This window comes from Vulpes vulpes, chromosome 1 (assembly GCF_048418805.1).
Source record: "Vulpes vulpes isolate BD-2025 chromosome 1, VulVul3, whole genome shotgun sequence".
Taxonomy (NCBI): Eukaryota; Metazoa; Chordata; class Mammalia; order Carnivora; family Canidae; genus Vulpes; species Vulpes vulpes.
The window spans coordinates 26,023,693-26,045,549 of record NC_132780.1 but is presented as its reverse complement, the minus strand read 5'-3'; the positions used below and the strand labels follow the sequence as shown (position 1 = coordinate 26,045,549).

General features: G+C 43.8%; 1 protein-coding gene across 7 annotated transcripts in view; it reads right to left on the bottom strand.

Moving 5' to 3' along the window:
- The window catches only part of SECISBP2 (SECIS binding protein 2), a 47,387-nt gene that overhangs the window by 14,726 nt on the left and 10,804 nt on the right, over positions 1–21,857 (bottom strand). For 2 of the 7 annotated variants that reach the window (XM_072761218.1, XM_072761249.1), the window contains exons 7-10: positions 21,090–21,292; positions 18,649–18,771; positions 17,375–17,464; positions 15,973–16,105 (exon numbers count right to left, since the gene is read on the bottom strand). In XM_072761218.1, coding sequence (XP_072617319.1) covers positions 15,973–16,105; positions 17,375–17,464; positions 18,649–18,771; positions 21,090–21,292 — 549 coding nt within the window. The remainder of the gene's footprint in view (positions 1–15,972; positions 16,106–17,374; positions 17,465–18,648; positions 18,772–21,089; positions 21,293–21,857) is intronic. The other 5 variants (XM_072761233.1, XM_072761235.1, XM_072761237.1 and 2 more) reach the window with 3 other exon arrangements.

Genomic DNA, 21,857 nt, shown 5'->3' with positions numbered 1-21,857 from the left:
CAATGAGTGGGGCTGAGCACCTGAAACTTTAAGAATCAGTGGCTCAGCTCTGGGAAAGCTGGAGGGTGATAGGCAACTGCAACCTGCCCTTAGAGAGACAGCACAATGGCCTCGCAGAGACACAGCAGCTGAGCAGCAGCAGGCTGAAACACATGGGGTAGACATGAGGAACATCTGTTTGCTGCTCTCAGAGCCTACGTGGCAGGGGCAGGGATCCCTAGGAGATGCTCCAAGAACAAGAGCTGGTGGGTGCCACTTCTGTCCCCACCCCCCAGCCAAGATACACTGACACCTGCAGGAACCAGCAACGTGGACTCTCCCCTCCTGGTTTGATCAACAGCACGTCCCCCCTCTATCCCAGCCTCCACAGGAGTCCTCCTCGCTGGCACCATGCACCTCACCCCTACTCTTCTGCAGCCCTGGCCCCTCTGTCCTGGTTGGGCCTCCACAGATTTCCCTGTCCACTGCAGATGCCCACCAGTGCTGGACCAGTGTGCACCCTGCTGGCACCAGGAGCCCAGTCCCCGTGTCCTCCTGTGAATCTAACACCTCCAACATACCCTAGGCCCAAGCCCATCCAAATCAGTGCCACAAGCCTGGCAGTGTGCCAGCAACCCTGAGAGAGGCCAGCACCATTCCACAGTGATTCCTGCCCCTAAGAGAGGAGGAGACTGGGGAATCCCTGGGTGGCTTGGCGGTTTAGTGCCTGCCTTTAGCCCGGGGTGCGATCCTGGAGATCCAGGATCGGGTCCCACGTCAGGCTCCCTGCATGGAGCCTGCTCTTCCCTCTACCTGTGTCTCTGCGCCTCTCTCTCTCTCATGAATAAATAAAATCTTTAAAAAAAAAAAAAAAAAAGAGAGAGATAACCACACACACCAGTCCCCCTGCGGCCCCAGCAGAGGGCTGGGGTCAGACAACTGGCCACACTGCAGGGCCTGGCCACCAACAAAAGCTTCTCAGGAGATAACACAGGTAAAGCGCCCTGCAGTCTGGTACCTACCACAGCTCTGGCAAACACCTGGTCTGACACAACTAAGCCCAAGGCAGCCCAGACTGGCCCACCACTAACCCAGGAACCAAACCCTGCTCAATGGCAAAGAGAGCCACTGCAGACCACTGGACTGAAGGAAAAAGTGGTGAGGCCACAGGAGCAGGGCACACGCCACACACAGAGGAGACAGCCCCTGAAATGCCAGCCTCAAGGGAATAGGAGACACAACACACAGAAACAAACACAGGGAATTAGACGAAGTGAGGAGAAGGGTAGAATATGTCCCACAGAAAGAACAGGGCAAAATCACAGCAAGACAGAGAGCTACACAAAAACGGTGATAAGTAATATGCCTCGCAGGGAATGTGAAGATATGGTCATGAAGATCCTCGCTGGACTTGAGAAAACAGTGGGGGAGCTCGGAGAGACCCCTGACACAGACACAGAAAACATATAAAGAACCAATCAGAGATGAAGAACTCAGAAAGTAACATTAAAAATATTCTATGTGGAATAAATGGTAGATGAGAGGAAGCAGAAGAACCCATCAGTGACCTCAAGGCCAGAACAATGGAAAACAAGCAAGCTGAACAGGAAAGAGAAAAAGAGTAAGAAATGAAAATACACCCAGGGAACTCAAGAGACACCATCAAGCATAATAACATTTGCATTACATGAATCCCAGAAGATCAGAGAGAAAACAGGCCAGAAAATATACTTGAGGAAATAATAGCTGTAAGCTTCCCGAATCTGAGGAAGGAAACAGATCTAGATCCAGAAGGCAGAAAGAATCTTCCACAAAATAAACCCAAGGAGGTACACACCAAAATACTGAGTAATTAAAATGGCAAAAAGTTGGGACGCCTGGGTGCCTTAGCAGTTGAGCATCTGCCTTCAGCTCAGGGCGTGATCCCAGGGTCCTGGGATAGAGTACCACATCGGGCTCCTTGAGGGGAGCCTGCTTCTCCCTCTGTGTATGTCTCTGCCTCTCTCTCTGTGTCTCTTATGAATAAATAAATAAAATCTTTAAAAAAATAAAATGGCAGAAAGTACTGGTAAAGGCAGAATTTTAGAACTAGGAAGAGGGGTGCACCTGGGGGAGGTGGGGCTCAGGTGATTAAGCATCATCGAACTCTTGATTTTGGCTCAGGTCATGATCTCAGGGTCCTGGGATCTCAGGTTGTGGATTCTGCACTGGCAGATTCTCTCTCTCCCTTCCTCTCTGTTATCCTTGCCTTCAGCACTCTCTCTCCAAAAAAACAAACAAACAGACCAGCAAGAGAGCAAACAGTTACATCCAGGGGAAATCCCATAAGGCCGTGCATGGATTTTTCAGCAGACACTTAGCAGTGGCATGATATATTCAAGGTGCTGAAAGGAAAAAACATGCAGCTGAGAAGACTATCTAGCAAGGCTGTCAATAGGCATAGAAGGAGAGAGAAACAGTTTCCCAAAACAGAAGTTAAAGGAGTTCATGACCACTAAACCAGCCCTACAAGAAATATTAAAGGGGTCTCTGTGAGTGGGAAAGGAAGTCCGTAAGCAGGAATAAAAAAGGTCCTTAGGAAGCACAAAAGCAGTAAAATTAAGTATATCTATAAAAATAATTCAAGGGATTCACAAAATAAAAGGATGTAATGTATAATACCATGTATCTAACACACCATGGAAAGAGGAGTAAAGCCTCAGTGCTCTTAGGATGGGTTCAAACTTAAGTGGCCATCAACTTATGATAGACTGCTATCTGCAGAAGATGTGATTTGCCAACCTAGCTGTAGCCACAAATCCAAAACTCCTAACAGATATTTAAAGAGTAAAGAGAAAGGAATCCATGTATATAACTGAAGAAAGCCAGCAAACCCTGAGAGAAGAAAGGGAAGAAACAGAGAAGTACAATAAAACCACCATAAAAAAACCAAAATGGCAGTAAGTCCATACTTATCAACAATGTAAATGGCCTAAATGCTCCAATCAGAAGACCGAGGGTGACAGAGTGAATAAAAAATCAAGACCCACCTATACGCTGCCTACAAGAGACTCGTTTCAGACCCGAAGCTACATGCAGACTCAAAGTGCAGGGATGGGAGAGCATTTATCCTGCAAATGGAAGTGAAAGGAAAACCTGGAGACCAATTCTTATATGAGACAAAACAGACTTTAAGACAAAGACAAGGGATCCCTGGGTGGCGCAGTGGTTTAGCGCCTGTCTTTGGCCCAGGGCGCGATCCTGGAGACCCGGGATCGAATCCCACATCGGGCTCCCGGTGCATGGAGCCTGCTTCTCCCTCTGCCTGTGTCTCTGCCTCTCTCTCTCTCTGTGTGACTATCATAAATAAATTAAAAAAAAAAAATTAAAAAAAAAAAAAAAAAAAAAAGACAAAGACAAGAAAAAAAGGCGGACAAAAGGGGGCAATCCAACAAGAAGATATAACTGTAAATATTTGGGACCCAACATGGGAGCACCCAAATACATAAAGCAGCTAATAACAAACCTAAAGGAAGTAATCAATAGTAATAAATTAACAGTAGAGAATTTAACACCCTACTAACATCAATGGATAGCTAATCCAAACAGAAAATCAACAAGGAATCAGTGGCTTTGAATGACACACTGGGCCAGACAGATCCAAAAGAAAGAAAGAAAGAAAGAAAGAAAGATAGATAGATAGATAGATAGATAGATAGATATTCGGAACATCCCATCCTAAGACAGCAGAACGTACATTCTTTTCAAGGGCGCATGAAATGTTCTCCAGAATAAATCACATATTAGTGCACAAAGCAAGTCTCAACAAATTCAAGGAGCTCAAAGTCCTAACATGCATATTTTCTGACCACGCTATGAAACTAGCAATCAACCATAAGGAAAAATATGGAAAGATGGAAGATTAAGAACATGCTATGACAATGAATGGGTCAACTAAGAAATCAAAAAAGAAATCCAAAAGTACACAGAAACAACTGAAATTGAAAATACAATCGTCCAAAATCTTTGGGATACAGCAAAAGTGGTTCTAAGAGGGAAGTTTATAGCAATACTACAGGCCCACCTCAAGAAGAAAAATCTCAAATAAACAACCTAACTTTACACCTATAACGAGAGAGAAAAAAGAACAAAACCCCAAACCGAAGGAAGGAAATCATAAAGATTATAGCAGAAATAAATAATACAGAGACTAACAAAAAAACAGAATACAACAATGAAACCAGCAGCTGGTTATTTGAAAAGATCAACAAAACTGATAAATCTTTAGTGAGATTCATTGGGGCGGGGGGGTGGGGGGTGGAGAAGAGGACTGAAATCAACAAAATCAGAAATGAAAGATGAGAACAACCAAGACCACAGAAATACAAAGGATTATAAGAGAATATTATGAAAAACTATATAAATTTGGCAAATAGTAGAAATGGATAAATTCCTACAAACACACAATCTCCCTAAACTAAATCAGGAAGAAATAGAAAATTTGAATAGACCAATTACCAACAATGAAACTGAATCCCTTATCAAAAAACTCCCAACAAACAAAAGCCCAGGACTAAACAGCTTCATGGGCAAATTCTATCAAACATTTTTTTTTTAATGATTCTATTCATTTATTCATGAGAGACACAGAGAGAGAGAGAGAGAGAGAAAGCAGAGACACAGGCAGAGGGAGAAGCAGGCTCCATGCAGGGAGCCTGACATGGGACTCCATCCCAGGTCTCCAGGATCAGGCCCTGGGCTGAAAGCGGGGCTAAACCGCTGAGCCACCCGGACTGCCCAAATTCTGTCAAACATTTAAAGGAGAGTTAATACTTACTCTTCTCAAACTATTTTAAAAAAATAAAAGAGGAGGGCAGCCCTGGTGGCCGAGAGGTTTGGTGCCACCTTCGGCCTGGGGTGTGATCCTGGAGACCCGGGATCGAGTCCTGTGTCGGGCTCCCTGCATGGGGCCTGCTTCTCCCTCTGCCTATGTCTCTGCCATTCTCTCTCTCTCTCTCTGTGTCTGTCATGAATAGATAAATGAAATCTTAAAAAAATAAAATAAAAGAGGAAAGAAAACTTCCAAATTTACTGTGGCCAGCACTACCATGATATCAAAATCAGATAAAGACACTATAATAGAAGAACCACAGGCGTCTCTGATGAACACAGGTGCAAAAATCCTCGAGAAAATAGCAAACTGAATGCAACAATACATTAGAAAAATCATTCACCATGATCAAGTGGGATTTACTCCTGGGATACAAGGGTGGTTCAATATTCACATATCAACACAAAACATGCATCAATAAAAGAAGAACCATACGATCATTTCAGTAGATGCAGAAAAAGCATTTGACAAAGTACAAAATCCATTCATGATAAAAACCCTCAACAAAGTAGGTTTAGAGGGAACATACCTCAACATAATAAAGGCCATATATATAAAAAACCCAAAGCTAACCCCACTCAATGGTGAAAAACTGTGAGCTTGGGATGCCTGGGTGGCTCAGCAGTTGAGTGCCTGCCTTTGGCTCAGGGTGTGATCCTGGAATCTGGATCAAGTCCCGCATCAGGCTCCTTGCAGGGAGCCTGCTTCTCCTTCTGCCTGTGTCTCTACTTCTCTCTCTCATGAATAAATAAATAAAATCTTTGAAAACAAAAAAACTGCGAGCTTTCCCCTAAGGTCAAGAACAAGAAAAGGATGTCACACCACTTTTATTCAACATAGTACCCAAAGTCCTAGCCACAGCAATCAGACAATGAAAAGAAATAAAGTCTTCCACATTGGTAAGGAAGAAGTCAAATTTTCACTATTAGCAGATGATATACTATATAAAGAAAAACCTAGACTCCACCAAAAAGAGCTAGGACTAATAAATAAATTCCATCAAGTTGCAAGACACAAAAACCAATGTATAGAAATCCATTGCATTTCTATGTACTAAATAATGAAATAGCATAAAAGAGAAATTAAGACAACAGACCCATTTACAATTGCATCAAAAATAATAAAATACCTAGGAATAAACTTAACCAAGGAGGTAAAGGCATGTGTACTGTGAAAACTATAAAACAGACTAAAGAAAATGATGATAATGGGATCCCTGGGTGGCGCAGCGGTTTGGCGCCTGCCTTTGGCTCAGGGCGCGATCATGGAGACCCAGGATCGAATCCCACGTCGGGCTCCCGGTGCATGGAGCCTGCTTCTCCCTCTGCCTGTGTCTCTGCCTCTCTCTCTCTCTCTCTCTCTGTGACTATCGTAAATAAATAATTAAAAAAAAAAAAAGAAAAGAAAATGATGATAATGCAAACAAATGGAAAGATATTCTGTGCTTATGGATGAGGATAAATATTATTAAAATGTCCATATTACCCAAAGCAATCTACATATTTAATGCAATCCCTGTCAAAATATCAACAGCATTTTTCAGAGAACAAGAACAAATAAGTTTAAAATTTGAATGGAACCAAAGAAGACCCTAAATAGCCAAAGTAACCTTAAAAAAGAAGAACAAAACTGGAAGCGTCACAATCCCAGACTTCAAGTTATACTACAAAGCTATGATAATCAAAACAGCACGGTACTACAGCCCTAGGTGGCAGTCACTTAGGCATCTAACTCTTGGTTTCAGCTCAGGTTGTGATCTTAGGTTTGGTGGGATCAAGCTTTTTATGAGTACAGAACCTGCCTCAGATTGTTTCCCTCTTCCTCTCCCTCTCTCTAAAATAAATAAAATCTTAAAACAAACAAACAAACAAACAAACAAAAAAAAGCGAACAAAGAAAACCAGTATGGTACTAGCACAAAAAAAGAAACACAGATCAATGGAACAGGACAGAAAACCCAGAAATAAACCCAAAATTATATGGCTAATAATCTTCAATAAAGAAGGCAAGAATATACAATGGGGAAAGAATGGTCTCTTCAACAAAGATTAAGCATTCAACAAATAATGCTGGGAAAACTGGAGAGCTACATGCAAAATAATGAAACAACTAGTTTCTTATACCATACACAAAATTAAATTCAAAATGGATGAAGGACCTAAATGTGAGACCTGAAGCCATAAAAATCGTAGAAGAGAATACAGGCAGTAATTTCTCTGACATCAGCCATAGCAACATTTTTCTAGATATGTCTCCTAAGTCCAGGGAAACAAAAGCAAAAATAAACTGCTGGTACCACACCAAAATAAAAAGCTTCTGTTCGATGAAGGAGTCAACAAACTAAAAAGCAAACTACTGAATGGGAGAATATATTTGCAAAAGACGTATCTGATAAAAGGTTAGTATTCAAAATATATAAAGAACTGCTACACCAGAAAAACAAATAATCCAATTAAAATGGACAGAAGACATGAACAGACATTTCTCCAAAAAAGACATCCAGATGGCCAACAGACACTTGAAAAGATGCTCCACATCACTGATCATCAGGGAGATGCAAATCAAAACCACAATGAGCTATTACCTCACACCTGTCAGAATGGCTACAATCAAAACCACAAGAAACAACTGTTCACAAGGATGTAGAGAAAAAGGAAAGCTCATGCACTGTTGGGAATGCGAAGTAGTATAGTCACTCTGGAAAACAGTATGGAGATTCCTCAAAAAATTAAAAATAGAATTACCCTATGATCTAGTAACTCCACTACTGGATATTTAATGAAAGAATACAAAAACACTAATTCAAAAAGATATATGTACTACTATATTTACTGGAACAGTATTTACAACAGCCAAATTACAGAAACAACCCAAATGTCCACTGAGAGACGAATAAAGAAGTGATATATATATACAATGGAGCATTAATAAACTATATAAAAAAAAAAAAGGAAATCTTGCCATTTGCAACAACAGGATAGATCTAGAGAGCATAATAATAAGTAAGTCAGAGAAAAACAACATGATTTCACTCACGTGAAATTTAAAGAAAGAAAGCAAAAAAACAAGAAAAACAAACTCTTAATTATACAGAACAAAATGATGGATACCAGAGGAGTGGTGGGTAGGGGACTGGATGAAATGGGTGAAGTGGCTTAAGAATATACGTATCGTGATGTGCACTATGTAATGTATAGAATTGTTGAATAACTATAATGTACCCTCGAAACTAATATAACACCGGATGCTAAGTATACTGAAATTGAGAGAAAAAAAGAATTCTGCTAAATCTGTTTTGCCTGTGATCTTTAAATGGGGACACTAAAGCCTGGAGACAGCACAGCTGTTTACAACATGGTTCACTATTTTAAGCCCATGGGGGGGGGGGGGGGACCTATTGCTCAGATATAAAGATTCTTTTCAAAATATAACTGTTCGTTGACAGTGCAATTGGTCACCCATCCAAGAGCTCTGATGAGATTAACTATCAAGATTGTTTTCATGCCTGGTAACAAAAAATTTATTTTGTAGCCCATAGATCAAGGAGTGATTTTGACTTTTGAATCTTATTATTTAAGAATTACATTTCATAGGCCTATCGTGGCCACAGATGCTGATTGCTCCGATGGGTCTAGGCAGAGTGAACTGAAAACATCCTGGAAAGGATTAGCCATCTGGAACAAGCCAAAATATTAACATTCATAAGGGTTTGGAAGAAGTTGATTCCAGCTCTCATGGATGGCTTGAAGGGGTTCAGGACTTTCCTGGAGGAAGTCACTGCAGATATAGGAACAGCAAGAGAACCAGGATCAGAAGTATAGTCTGAAGATAGACTGAACTGCCCCCAATCTCGGGATAAAACTTAAACAGACGAGGGGTTGCTTCTTAAAGAAGAGCAAAGAAAGTGGGTTCTCGAGATGGGATCTACTCCTGGTGAAGATGCCGTGAAGACTGTTGAAATGACAACAAAGGATTTAGACTGTCACGTGAACGTAGTTGTAAAGCAAAGGCAGGGTTTGAGAAGAGGGACTCAAGTTTTGAAAGAAGTCCTACTGTGGGTAAAATGCTACCAAACAGCATCACATGCTACGAAGAAATCATTCACGAAAGGAAGAGTCAATCCATGCAGCAAACTTCACTGTCTTATTTTCAGAAATGGCCACAGCCACTATCACCCTGATGGTCAGCAGCCTTAAACATCAGATGAGATCCTCCACTAGCAAAAAGATTACGGCTCCTGAAAGCTCAGATGAGGGTTGGCATTTTTTAGAAATATTTTTTAATTAAAGTATATACATTGTTTTATTTTAGACATAACACTGCTGCACTTAATAGATTACAGTTCAGTGTAAACATAACTTTTACATGCACCGGGAAACCAAAAATTAATTTGACTTCCTTTACTGCAATATTCACTTTATTGCAATGGTCTGGAACCAAACCCACAGTATCTTCAACGTACACCCGCACTAGGGGAGAAAAACTGCCACGCAGGAATTCTATATCCAACAAAACCATCTTTCCAAAACTAAATGCAAAATAAAGACATTCCCCGACAAACAAAGCATGAGAGAATTCGCTGCTTAGCAGAACTCCTGTACGATACAAGAGGAAATCCTAAAGGAGGAGCCCCCTGGACAGTAACAGACTCCAAAGGGACAAACACAGAACACTAAAAATTGTGAACAGGAAGCTGATAAACATACATTTCTCATTCCTTGTCTTAGTTTCTTCAAAAGACGTGGCTGCACAAAGCAATCCTGACAACACTGTATTGTTTTAACATATATAGGTGCAACAACAGCCCAAACACAGAGAGAGGGAGAGAAGAGTTGTACTGGAGTAAAGTTTCTCCAGTGCAGAAACTCAGATGTATACTGTAATTCCTAGAGCAATCACTGTCCTCATTCAGGAGCAACCACTTACTTTCCTAGTTTTCAAGAAAATCATTTTTTTTAAAGAAAAAACAAATGAAGGTATCAAAATGGTAGTCTAAAATTATTTACTTGGGGAACCTGGGTGGCTTAAGTTAAGAGTTAGTTAAGAGTAGACTTGATTTCAGCTCAGGTCCTGGGATCGAGCCCCAGGCGTGGAGCCTGCTTAAGATTCTCTCTTTCCGGGCAGCCCCGGTGGCACAGCGGTTTGGCGCCGCCTGCAGCCCAGGGTGTGATCCTGGAGACCCGGGATCGAGTCCCACGTCTGGCTCCCTGCATGGAGCCTGCTTCCCCCTCTGCCTGTGTCTCTGCCTCTCTCTGTCTCTCTCATGAATAAATAAATAAAATAATTAAAAAAAAAAAAAAGATTCTCTCTTTCCCTCGCCCTCTGCCCCTGCCATCTCCGTAAATAATAAAAACTATTTACTTAACATAAAAGACAACAGTTGAAGAGGAACAAAGACGACAGGAGAGAATAAAAAACCCAGCAAGGGATCCCTGGGGGGCGCAGCGGTTTGGCGCCTGCCTTTGGCCCGGGGCGCGATCCTGGAGACCCGGGATCGAATCCCACGTCAGGCTCCTGGTGCATGGAGCCTGCTTCTCCCTCTGCCTGTGTCTCTGCCTCTCTCTCTCTCTCTCTGTGACTATCATAAATAAATAAATAAATAAAAATTTAAAAAAAAAAAAAAAAACCAGCAAAACACTGAACATAAATCCAACCACAGTAACAATTACATTAAATGTGAACGAAGGAAACACCCCAGTCAACAGGCAGAGGCCATCAGGCTGGATAAAAAAAGAAAAACGTGACTGCAGTAGTCTCAAAGAAACACACCTCGGGTTCCAAGGCGTCGTCTGCTAAGTAGCCAGGGCTCCTCCTGCCATTGCTGCTGGTAAAAGCAGGTATATCCTCATTGCCCTGGTAGCCGACAGGGAGACCTGATCTGGAATCCAGGAAAGACTCAAGCCAAAAGCCCTGAGTGAGGTTGTGTGCTGGCTTGAAAGCACGGCACAGGGGTCACCTCACACTGGCTCAGCTACAAAGAAAGAGAAACCCCAAATTCCTCTTAACTGGTTTTCACTTTTCCTGGCAAAGAGGGTTCTAGTTGTAATGTCAAAAGAGAAGGTGATGGGCACATCTGGATGTGGGCATTCTTCAGATTCTGGCCAAAATATCATTTCAATATTATCAAAATCCCAGCCTCAAAATTCAACCCGAAACTACTTAAAAATGTGACCTGAATCGGAAAATATAAAATTTGCCTTTTAAAAATATTTTAGAATGATCTGACCATCTGTACTATGTATTTTTAAGTCATACGTGATTATACAATTACCTTCTTGGTTCCTGACTTGCCAATTGTAAAGTTGTTTTTTTTAAAAAAATATTTTATTTATTCACTCATGAGAGAGAGAGAGGGAGGGAGAGGCAGAGACACAGGCAAAGGGAGAAGCAGGTTCCAGGCAGGGAGCCCGACGCGGGACTGGATCCCGGGTCCCCAGGACCATGCCCCAGGCCGAAGGCAGGGCCAAACTGCTGAGCCACCAGGGCTGCCCTAAAGTTTCTATTACTCCTTCACCTCTATGAGTTTTACAAACCAAAATATAAGTGGCTTCTTTAAAAAAAAAATCCTGATCTCACTGGGGTCTCCCATTTTTTGCTAAACTATTTCACACACAATTCCATCAAATAGATCCAACTTGAACCCAGTGGGAAAAGACCCACACAGTGCCTCTCAGGCTGGTTTCCTCTGCCTTGTGAGTGATGTAAGGATCTGGAGAGCTCAGTCAACAGCTTACACACACCCCCTGCAGCCTCCCCAGGGAACTACATTCTGTGCCATAGGAGGGCCGGCTGCACATCTTCCAGATTTCTGAGTGTGATGTAGGTTACTTGAATTTCTACTCCGGAAAACAACAGGCTAAGATAACTTCTGCTGTGACCTAGGAGTAAGCCCTGCATTATGTTTGTGTATTTGCTATGTATTACGATGTTTTGACATCTTAAAGGCTTCCAGTGCCCTCCAGAGATAGCCAATTCTTAGACCAAAGGCTCCAGGCTGCAAAGCGACTTCAATATGCAAGCTAACCCACCCAGAGCCAGACCTCCTCCATCTGGCCCCCTGCACCCTGGAGGCAGGATCCTTAAGTCATCCCAGGGCCAGGGGCCAGGCCACTAGTTACCTCTAGCTCAGAGCTCACTGAAAGGAATCACACTGGCCAGTCCTAAACAGTCCGCCCTTCCCTGCCCACAGAAACCCCAACAAAGGCTCTGGCCTAACGCCCTCCCCTCGCTTCTGACCTCTGCCTGCTGTCTACCCTGGTGCTTGTGCAGGTGGCTGTGCCTCCTGTCTGTAGGACCTGCGACTACAATAAACTGTTTTCTTGAGCCTCTCTTCCACCCCTTCTTGTGGCCACACCTGACTCACCACCTCATCAAAAAAAATAGAACAAGCCCAAAGCCAACTGCCAAGGAAAAGCTGACTGCCCATAGGTTACCCATAAATTAATTACCAGCTCCTACTAAGCACCTGGACTGGTCTGAGAACAACACACAATCAGAGAGCCCTGAAGGCCTTTCCCAAATGAGCTGAGGAAAGCAACGCTCATCAGGGAAGAGTCACCCTGGGGATAGGGGTCCCAAGCTCTGGTACAGTCACTCAGACTTGCCACATACCCAACCATGGAAACTGACATGGATAAAATTACCAACATCACCAAGACAACCAAGGAAATTTAAACACAGACTGGACACCAGACACTAGTGAGAAACAAGCATAAATGCTATGAGAGGCCGGCGGGGGGGTGGTCCAGGGAAGCACACCACCATCATCAGACATGCCAACAGGGCACATACAGGGAAACGATGGAACACCTACCACTTGCTTTAAGGCACTTCAGAAAAATAAAATGTGAAGTCACAGACACAACAAGAGTGGCACAATGTTGATAACTGCTGGAGCTGGGTAACAGGCAAATGGTAGGGTTCACTGCACTCTCTCTACTTTTGATTATTTTCCATAATGCAAAAAACAAAACAAGGACAAAACAAAAAATCCTTCTGTGAGCTAGTTAAAAACACCTCTTCCCCAAGCCCAACTCCACCCCAGTGACTTCACTGCACCTGCCCAAAGTCTGAGACATGTCCAGGGTCTGTGCCTTCTGTGCACTCCCAATTGTGCAGCTGCAGGTGGCCCTGGGGATGCAGCGTGAGGGAGGAACAGTGGGCTGAGGGACACCCTGTCTACCACTGCCTCAACCACTGTGCTTCAGCTAAATTAGCTACGTTCAGAATTTTAAGGTTGTATGCTGAGCTGGTAATAAACGCCACTAAGGAACTGCCACATAAACTTCCTTCTGCTATAGCCATGAGAATGGTATTTAGAAACTGCTCACCACATACCATTCAGCAACCCGTACAAAAACAATCCACACGAGAAACAGCATTTCGAATTTTTAGCTTCAAAAATATGCCAACTCCACCCCGATCCCCCCTAGAAAGGCTACAACTAAGATCAACATGATCATCATATTGGTGAGCATGCAGAAGCACCAGAGCTTGCACACATTACTGACGAGTGTAAAACAGCACATAAGCAGTACGGCAATTTATAAACTAAATATATCCCTACCACGTGGCCCAGCAGCTCCACTTCCAAGTGAATCAAAAACAGATACTCAAATACTGCTACCTGAACAGTCATAAAAGTACTACTCACAAGAGCTAAAAGGTGGAGACAATTTAAATGCCCATCAGTGGGCGAATGGGGAAACAAACTGTGGCGATGGAACAGGATTCAGACATAAAAACTAGCCAGCTGCTGATGCAAGAACATGGATGAACGTCAAAGACGCTCTGCCAAGGGAAAACAGACCAACACAAAAGGTCACAAACTGCACCATTCCATTTATGTAATGCATCAGAACAGGCAAAGCCAAAGAGAAAATGCACACTGGGGGTTGCTGGGAACTGGGGAAACGGGGAGCTCAGCGGGCAGGGGTCTCCTTTTGCCAGGGTGAAAGTGTGGAACCAGAGAGAACAAGGCCACACAACACTGGGGACGAACTCCATGCCACTGAACTGTACGCCTTAAAATGGGTTTTATGTTACTTGAATTTCACATTCAAAAAAAGCCAAAAAAGGAACTCTGTACAAAAGGAGTAAATCTCAAAACCCCCTTGATGAGTGAAGAAAGCCTTAATCAAAGGAGCATATATTATAAGATCCCATTTCTAGGAAGCTCTAGCAGGAAAAAGGAAGTCTGGCAGACAAAGAATCCGCAGGTGGCTGCCTGGGGGCACGTAGGGACCTGCTGGGTGGGGCGCAGGGAGCTTCCAAGGGTGCTGACGGGGGCTTGTGTGACCTTGCAAAGGGCTTACCTAAGATCTGTGCATTTCACTAATGCATGCTTCACCTCCGAAGACAAAAAGAACCATGAGCTCTAGTCAGTGATATGCCTGCAACCTTTATTAGAGGTGAGAGCAACCAAGGTCTGCAACTTTGAAAGGCAGCCAAAAATAAAATAAAATATTGACAGGTGGTTAGGTCAGGGTCAGCCAGCTTTTCCTTAAAAGGCCAGAGAGTAAATATTTTAGGCCCGTGAGCACATGAGTGTGCAACACTTAACTGCCATTTCCTAAAGTCATCATACGTAAGTAATTCATCAACACCTAGCATGTTAACTATTCCATAGTACACAACCCAGGAACACCAATCACACTCACTGTGTTGTGCAACCCTCACTACCACCTAGTCCCCGAAGTTTTCCATGCCCCAAACTGAAAGTCTGTCCCCACCAAAAAGTCCCATGCCCTCCACCCCAGGTACCCTCTAATCTACTTCCTGTGACTGTCTATTCTAGATCTCTCATGTAGCACGCGCCCTTTCGTGCTGGCTTACTCCATTAGCAGAACGCTTTCATGTTTATCCACTCTGGCAGAACTTCCTTTCTTTTAAGGCCAAGTGGCAGTCGGTGGTCGGGCTGGGCTGTTTAGCCATTTGGGCTGATAAGCAAGTGGGGGTGTTTCCACTTTTCGCCGCTTGGAATAATGCTGCTGTGAACACTGCCTTGCAAGCGTCTGGGTCTTCATTTTCAACTCCTCTGGGCGTACACAGGCAGTGGCATTGCTGGGCAACATGGCAACACTCCATCTAGCATTCTGAGGAGCTGCCAGACTGCTTCCCCAAGTAGTCTCATGCTTCCCCATTTCCCAGGGGTCTCCACTTCCTCCAAATCTTCACCAACACCTGCTATTTCCCGTGTTTTCCCACCATGGCTACCGCAGCAGGAACAAAGAACTATCTCAGTGCAGCACTGGCTCACATTCGTCTGATGACTAATGCTGCTGAGCATCTTTTTATGTGTTACCGGCCACCTGTACATCTCCGTGTAGAGCCATGTCAAGTCCTTTGCCGATTTTTTAGTGGGTATTTATTATCGAGTTGTAGGAGGAGTACACAGATCTTTGGACACCAAATCCTTATCAGACATGTGATTTACAAACATTTTCTCACTTTCTGTAAGTAAATTACTTTTCTGTTTTCTTGACAATGTCAGCTAGTACACATAAGGTTCTTGTTTTTGATGAAATCCTATTTAACTGTTTTTTCTTTTGTGGCCTTTGCTTTTGGTGTCCCAGCTAAAAATTCACTGCTTAATCATAAGTCATGAAATTTACCCTTGCTTTTTTTCTTTTTTTTGAAAGAGGGAGAGAGAGAATCTCAAGCAGACTCCCTGCTGAGTGTAGAGCCCAACCTGAGGTCACAACCTGAGCTGAAACCAAGAATCGGGTGCTTAACCAACTGAGCCATCCAGGCGCGCCACCTTTGTTTTCTTCTTAGGGCTTAGTTCTTATATTTAGGTCATCAATCCATTTTAACTATTGCATATGGTGTGAGGCAGGAGCCCAGCTTTCTCTGGCATGTGGAAAAATCCAGTTGTCCCAGCACCATTTTTCAAAACTGTTTCTTATTCTTTTAATGAACACATTCTGGTCAAAAATCCACTGGCCATAGATACGTGGGTTTACTTCTGGACTCCCAAGCTATTCCATTTAGTATCTTTTCTCTTCATCTTAGGACCATGCTGTTCTGGCTATATACACACACTTTTGATTAAAGATCAGACAGTCACAGAGCAGTCTACCTGAAAGACCTCTAGCCATTTATCTGAGATGGACAGACTCTTACCTGAGAACACCACAGGTTTGGAGGACGGCTTCGAGCTCTGGGAGTGCTGCTTCTTTTCCAGGGCTGCTAGCATTCCCCCTAAATCCAACTGTACCGGAAGTTGGCTCTTCTTTCCACTATTTTTAAAATTATTCTATAGAATTAAAAAATCAGAAGTTTCCTTAGGATAATGTATTTCACAAACTGTGTTTTTCTTTCTATAACAAAAAGATATAATGATATAAAAAATAAAATGAAACATATTCATAGTGACTGTAAAAATCTTCTAAAAATTAATTAAAGGAAGCCCTAGATAATCCCATATTATCTCTCAATATGACTAGCATGGTTGTTTCCTCCTTCTCCCATAACCCTGGGTTTGTATCAGATGAGCTCCATCCCTGGCTACACCACATTGTGAATAAGAGCATACACCTACAGGTACCAAATCAAGACTCATGGGAAGTCTCTGGCAACAGGAGTTTGTGTGTGGGGCTAACTGTTGGTGTTTTGCCTCACCAGTACCACTCAACCTCTGACTGCCTAGGGGAGCCAATCGAATGCCATGAAATCATGGACATACAACCAAGAATTTACACAAGTCCAAAATACACACAAGCAGGTATTAAATTTAGGCATGAAGTGTGATACATTGAAACAACTGCTATTTCTGAAATAATTGTGACCTGGGTTCTGAGGCTGTGTGAAAGGCTGTGCAGGCAAGCCGCTGCACGCATGTGCTCTGGCACATTGACTCCTGCTCTGCTGCCTGGCTGAGGGCCCACATCAAAGTGTGAGCACAGAGTGCCACACTAGTAGGTTACAGGGTCCTCCACAGACAGGCATGCAAAAGGTCCAAACTGTACCACGGGAATTCAAACTAAGGTGCACAAAGGTTTAGAACTTCTCACCAACATGAAAATAATGACCCCACTTCGGAAGGCCAAATGACAATGAAGATGCTAGAGATGAGCCGAGGAATGGGGCCAAGTGTGCAAGTTCTCCATCTGGGTGATGAGTCACGAGTTCATCCCTGAACCTACCACAGAGCTGGGGCTCAAGGGGAGTCCTCTCTTCACCTTGTATTGACCGCTTAGAGTGAACTCTGATGGCTCTCCCCAGTTTGTTCAGACACTGCTGCCTCACAAAGGAAGTCCTCTAAGATCCCCAGGTAGCACGTGCTGCCATCCTTTCTGATGCAGCAGCGGCAGCTACCAAGTCTTCTTGTAAAGGTGACAGAATGTTTGGGCTTAGAGCAATTTTATTTCAATACACTGGGTATGATTCTCCAACGAAGGAAGGGATCAAAACTAAACCAGCTCTCTTGGTGCATAAAAAAGTCTGGAAAGTAGTTTTTATCAAGAGTTTAGTTGAGCGAGAAAAGTTAAGCCTAAATCAAGGACAAGGTCAATCTAAAAATTACCTGTGGCTGCTGTTTGGATTGAAATTTCGGAGATGCTACTCTGTCTCTTCTTTCAGACGCAACTGCCAGATTGGGGAACTCCTCGGCATCCTAAGTAAACCACACACCCTTTAGCTCATTGCGGATCACGAGAATCAATGTGCCCACGTGCAAGCTTTTCCCTGCTCCTGTTCTGCATCTATGACAAGCTCCCACAGTGCTCTCAAGGGGATCTCAACAGCCCCTAACTGTTTCACTCTTACCAACAGATTTAAAGACCACGGTTCTAATCCCGCTGCCCTGGAGAGCAGAAGGCAGGGGCCCCAAGGACGTGGGTGCCTGAGCCCCCACCCCAGGCACAAGAGTGTTCAAGCACCCAGCCTTCAACTGCATTTTCATTAGAGAAACTGTCTAGACTCAGGAGACGGAAGTACTCTGTCTCGTGTGCTGCTTCCAGGCTGGAAAATAGAAATAAAATAGAAAATAGGGCAACAGGCCTCTAACAATGACACTGAATCATTTAAGAACATCCTTCTGTGAGCATCTGAGGTGACTCAGAGTATGTGGGCTACGGGAAGAGAACTCTATGAATTATGTGTTGGCCCAAGCCATAAGGCTCTGGCAGAGTGATAGGTCTTCAAATACACCCCCTAGTGTCCTCAAGAAGATGTCCTGAGAGCCCCCAGATACATGGTCAAGTCTCGGGTTTGGCCCCAACCTGGGTGGCAGGCAGCAGTGCTGAGCCCCCAGAGCCAGGCTGCTGAGTCTGGTACTCAGTCTGAACCCAGGGCAAGTCCTCGCAGGACAGGGCCTTTCTTATGGTGCCACAGGGAAAGTTTACAGGGTGGTTTTGCAAGTCTGTAGAATTCTCTTGGCCAGGGCCCACAATGGAGCTCTGGCATTCTAATTTCCCTCTAGAGTGACGCACATTATATTACCATTTCTGGATAGAAAAGGAGACCCTGCAAAAGCCAGCATGCCAAAGCAAAGAAGAAACAGGGGAACAAGATAGTTAAGGAGTAGGAGCCGTGGCAGGTGCCCCACTAGATCTGCACAAGGACTCTTGCCTCTCCACTCCTCACGCACCCACCCGCTCAGTGCCCACGACAACTCAGCCACCACGCTGGGCCACCAAAGTGAAGAGAACAGGGGACGGCTATTGTCTTTAGCACTGGGCAAAGCCTATCAAGGAAATGCTGGAGATTTTCATTTGGGAAGCCCGAATGAACCTGAATTTCTACTAAGACAGACCCATTCACTGTGTCGTAAAAGGTGAGTAATAAACGTAAATGTACTTCAATCCTTGGTGGCTCCTGAACTGTCAAGACTTCATATTTTGATTTAGACTTTTCTTTCTTTTTCTTATGCTTTCTTGAGGCTTCATTCTGTTCGGGATCGCCACCCTGTGACGCTTTAGACTAGATGGAACAAAAAACACAGCAAAAATCATGGGCTTTTTAGACATTGAATGGGATGTTTACTTTGTGAATCAGAGAAAACTGACCACATGGCAACTTTGTTCAGAGTCTGGCTCCTCATCTCTGTTTTCCAATGAGCCAGCATTCAGTAGAGTACTTCTCAAGGAAAAGAAATGTGGTGAAAAAACTGTCCTATCCAATTATTTTGAAACTGGTAGATTTGGATATAACCTACTTGAGCCAGAAGAGATAATTCTGACATCTCTCATACCACCTTTAAGTCTTTTCATAAACCCGGGTGTGCCATTTCTAGCATAATGGCCTGGTAGTCCCTAAACCTGATCACATATCTGAATCCCCTGTGGAGACTTCAGGAGGGCCAAATGTGTGGGCCCGTCGCACACCTACTGAAGTGACCCCGCTGCTTGCACCCTCCCGCAGCACAGTAACCTCAGGGCCTCTGTACATCTGCCCACACTCAGGCTAGGCTGGGACCGCACCCTCATTCCAGGTCAAGAGCCGTCCCATCTCTTGAGCCTGTCCCTCCTCACCGCTCCCCTCCAAAGCACTGATCCCTCCCTGAGTGCACCACGCTCCTCTCTCAGAATGGAGGCGTGAGGAAAGCAGGGCCTTTTCAGGTGGGGGCCCTGCCCTACCTGAGGCAGGAACTCACCCTCCAGGGGCTCCTGAAAACAGTGTTTACCTGTTGACCTACAAGATCTGTCCGTGAGAACTTATTAAGTGAAAAAGGCAACTCTGAAGGGATGATGTGTAGAAGGGTCTCATTTTTGTTTCAAAGAAAAAAAAAACTTAAAAACAAGAGAAATCTGTTTGTTGACGTTCTGTGGAGCCCAAGGTAGGACATACACCTGGTTGTTACCACAGCCTTTCCCGAAGGGTGGACAACAAAGGGAAGATGACCTCTCGTTCATAAGATCTCTGTGGTATTACTTTCATTTGCTATTTTGGTGATAAAAACTCACAACACGAAGTTTCAGAGGGAGAAACCATCATGATGCTATCACTCCCGTTACATATGACAGCACACCCTCTGGATTCTAAGATGCCAGGCAATCTAAATTTTCTTGTCTTTACCTTAGAACTTTTCTAAAATCAACTTTTCTTACACTTTTTATAACTAAAAAACAATGTTAGGGGCACCTGGGTGGCTCAGTCAGTTAAGCACCTCCCTTCTGTTGTCATGATCTGTCATGATCTCTCGGTCCTGGGATCGAGCCCCACATCAGGCTCCCTGCTCAGTGGGAAGTCTGCTTCTCCTTCTCCCTGCCTCTCCCCCCTGCATGTGCATGTACGCTTCCTCTCTCTCAAATAAATAAAATCCTTAAAAATAATTTTTTAAAGGTTCTGGGAAAATAAAACAAAATTGTTAATAATAACTCTAAGAATGTGCATCAGGAACTGTGGTCAGACAGCAAGATGGCGGCTGCGGGGCAGCCCCAGCCAGAGACCTGCCCCACACCTGCACCCACATGGCCACAGCTGGCAGCTCCATGTGAGCTCAGAGTGGGTCTCACCTGAGCCTCTAGCGTCCTTCACATCATTCACAGAGCTGTGAGGACAGGCACACAGGTCTGAGCTCACCGAAACTGTTGGCAGCACACTTTCCCTCCCTCAGCAGACTCCCAACATAGCTCCCCTTTATGGGGGATGGTCTATGACACTCTGGGTGACAGAAACTATCCTCATACTTAAAAAGACAGGATATCACTGCACTAACAAACATGGCCACATTTCAACCTGAAAAAAAGTATCCATACACAGTGAAAATCAAGAAATAAATCTAGACCAGTAAAAAAGGCTCTTACAGAAATAAATCTAGGGACCAATAAAAATGACAGCTTAAAATTATTTGACTTGAAAAGGAAAAATGGACCCTGAGATGCTACCTTAGACACTACAATGAACTGAGTCAGTAACATACACCAGATGATCACACGAGGTGGAGTTCAACTGTCTTGCTATTGTGACTAGTAGGTAAAAGATGAAAAGGCTAGGGGAAAAAAGGTAGGATTTTATATACCAGGGCGTGAACTTCTACCAGTGTCTCTCCTTTACAGACTACCAAACGGTTCACAGGTGTTTGAAGACCACAGATATAAAATCGACAGATATCTCCCTTGCTCTAAAAGCTACCAGCTGTGTTCCCGAACCGAGGTTCTATTTTTCTCAAGGTACAAAAACGCAACTGATTCAGATGAGCGAGTAAAACACAGAATGAAACACTTTGTGAGGATCTGAGAAAAATAAAGACTATCCAGTCGCACAGAAGATCAACATAATGCAAACGTGACACCTACCTTTTTAGCTGGGTGGACATGTCTCTCTTTGTAGGAAAGATCCGAAGATAAAACTTCAGGAGGTGATATACTAACACTTTTAGGGTCTGCTGATGAAGCAACCGTCTTTAGGTTTATCATGGAAGTAACGTTTTTAGGGGCTGCTGACCGTTCTGTAGATAATGTCTGCCGAACAACATAACCCATTGGTGTCCAAGATAACTCTGCTCAAAGATAACCAAAGTTGTTGAACAATCTCAACATTAAAATAAAAATACTTAGAAATTCTAAACACGTATTACGTGAGGTCATTACTCAGAGCATGATTAAATTTAGACTGGTGCCCTGAACACTCTTGGAAATGACAGCATTTGCTTAAGCTCTCTTCTTGGAACGCACTGGCTGAATTAACTTACAGGCTGTGTGATTTCCCTCGAAAGCAATTTTTTAACTTGGGTGTGCAGGTGGATAGACACACTACAGCTAAAATTAAAAGGACAAAGATCACACGCTAGCCCCACTAACCTTGCTATGTAGCACTGACACTAAGTCAAGGGTCACTGACTTCAGCTTCCCAGGAAAAGGTGATCTCTCTCTCTTTAGGCTCAGGTCTCAGTACGACAGCACTACTGCCTAGGTCCACAGAGAGAACAGAACCCATGCACCCCATGGACAGCTGGGGCATCCCCCCAGGAGAGGAGGCCAGTCAGGCTGCTTTCATACCAGAGCTACACGCCATTCAAGCTGCCTCTTAGGTGAAGGCTTTACTGAACCACACACATGCCACAC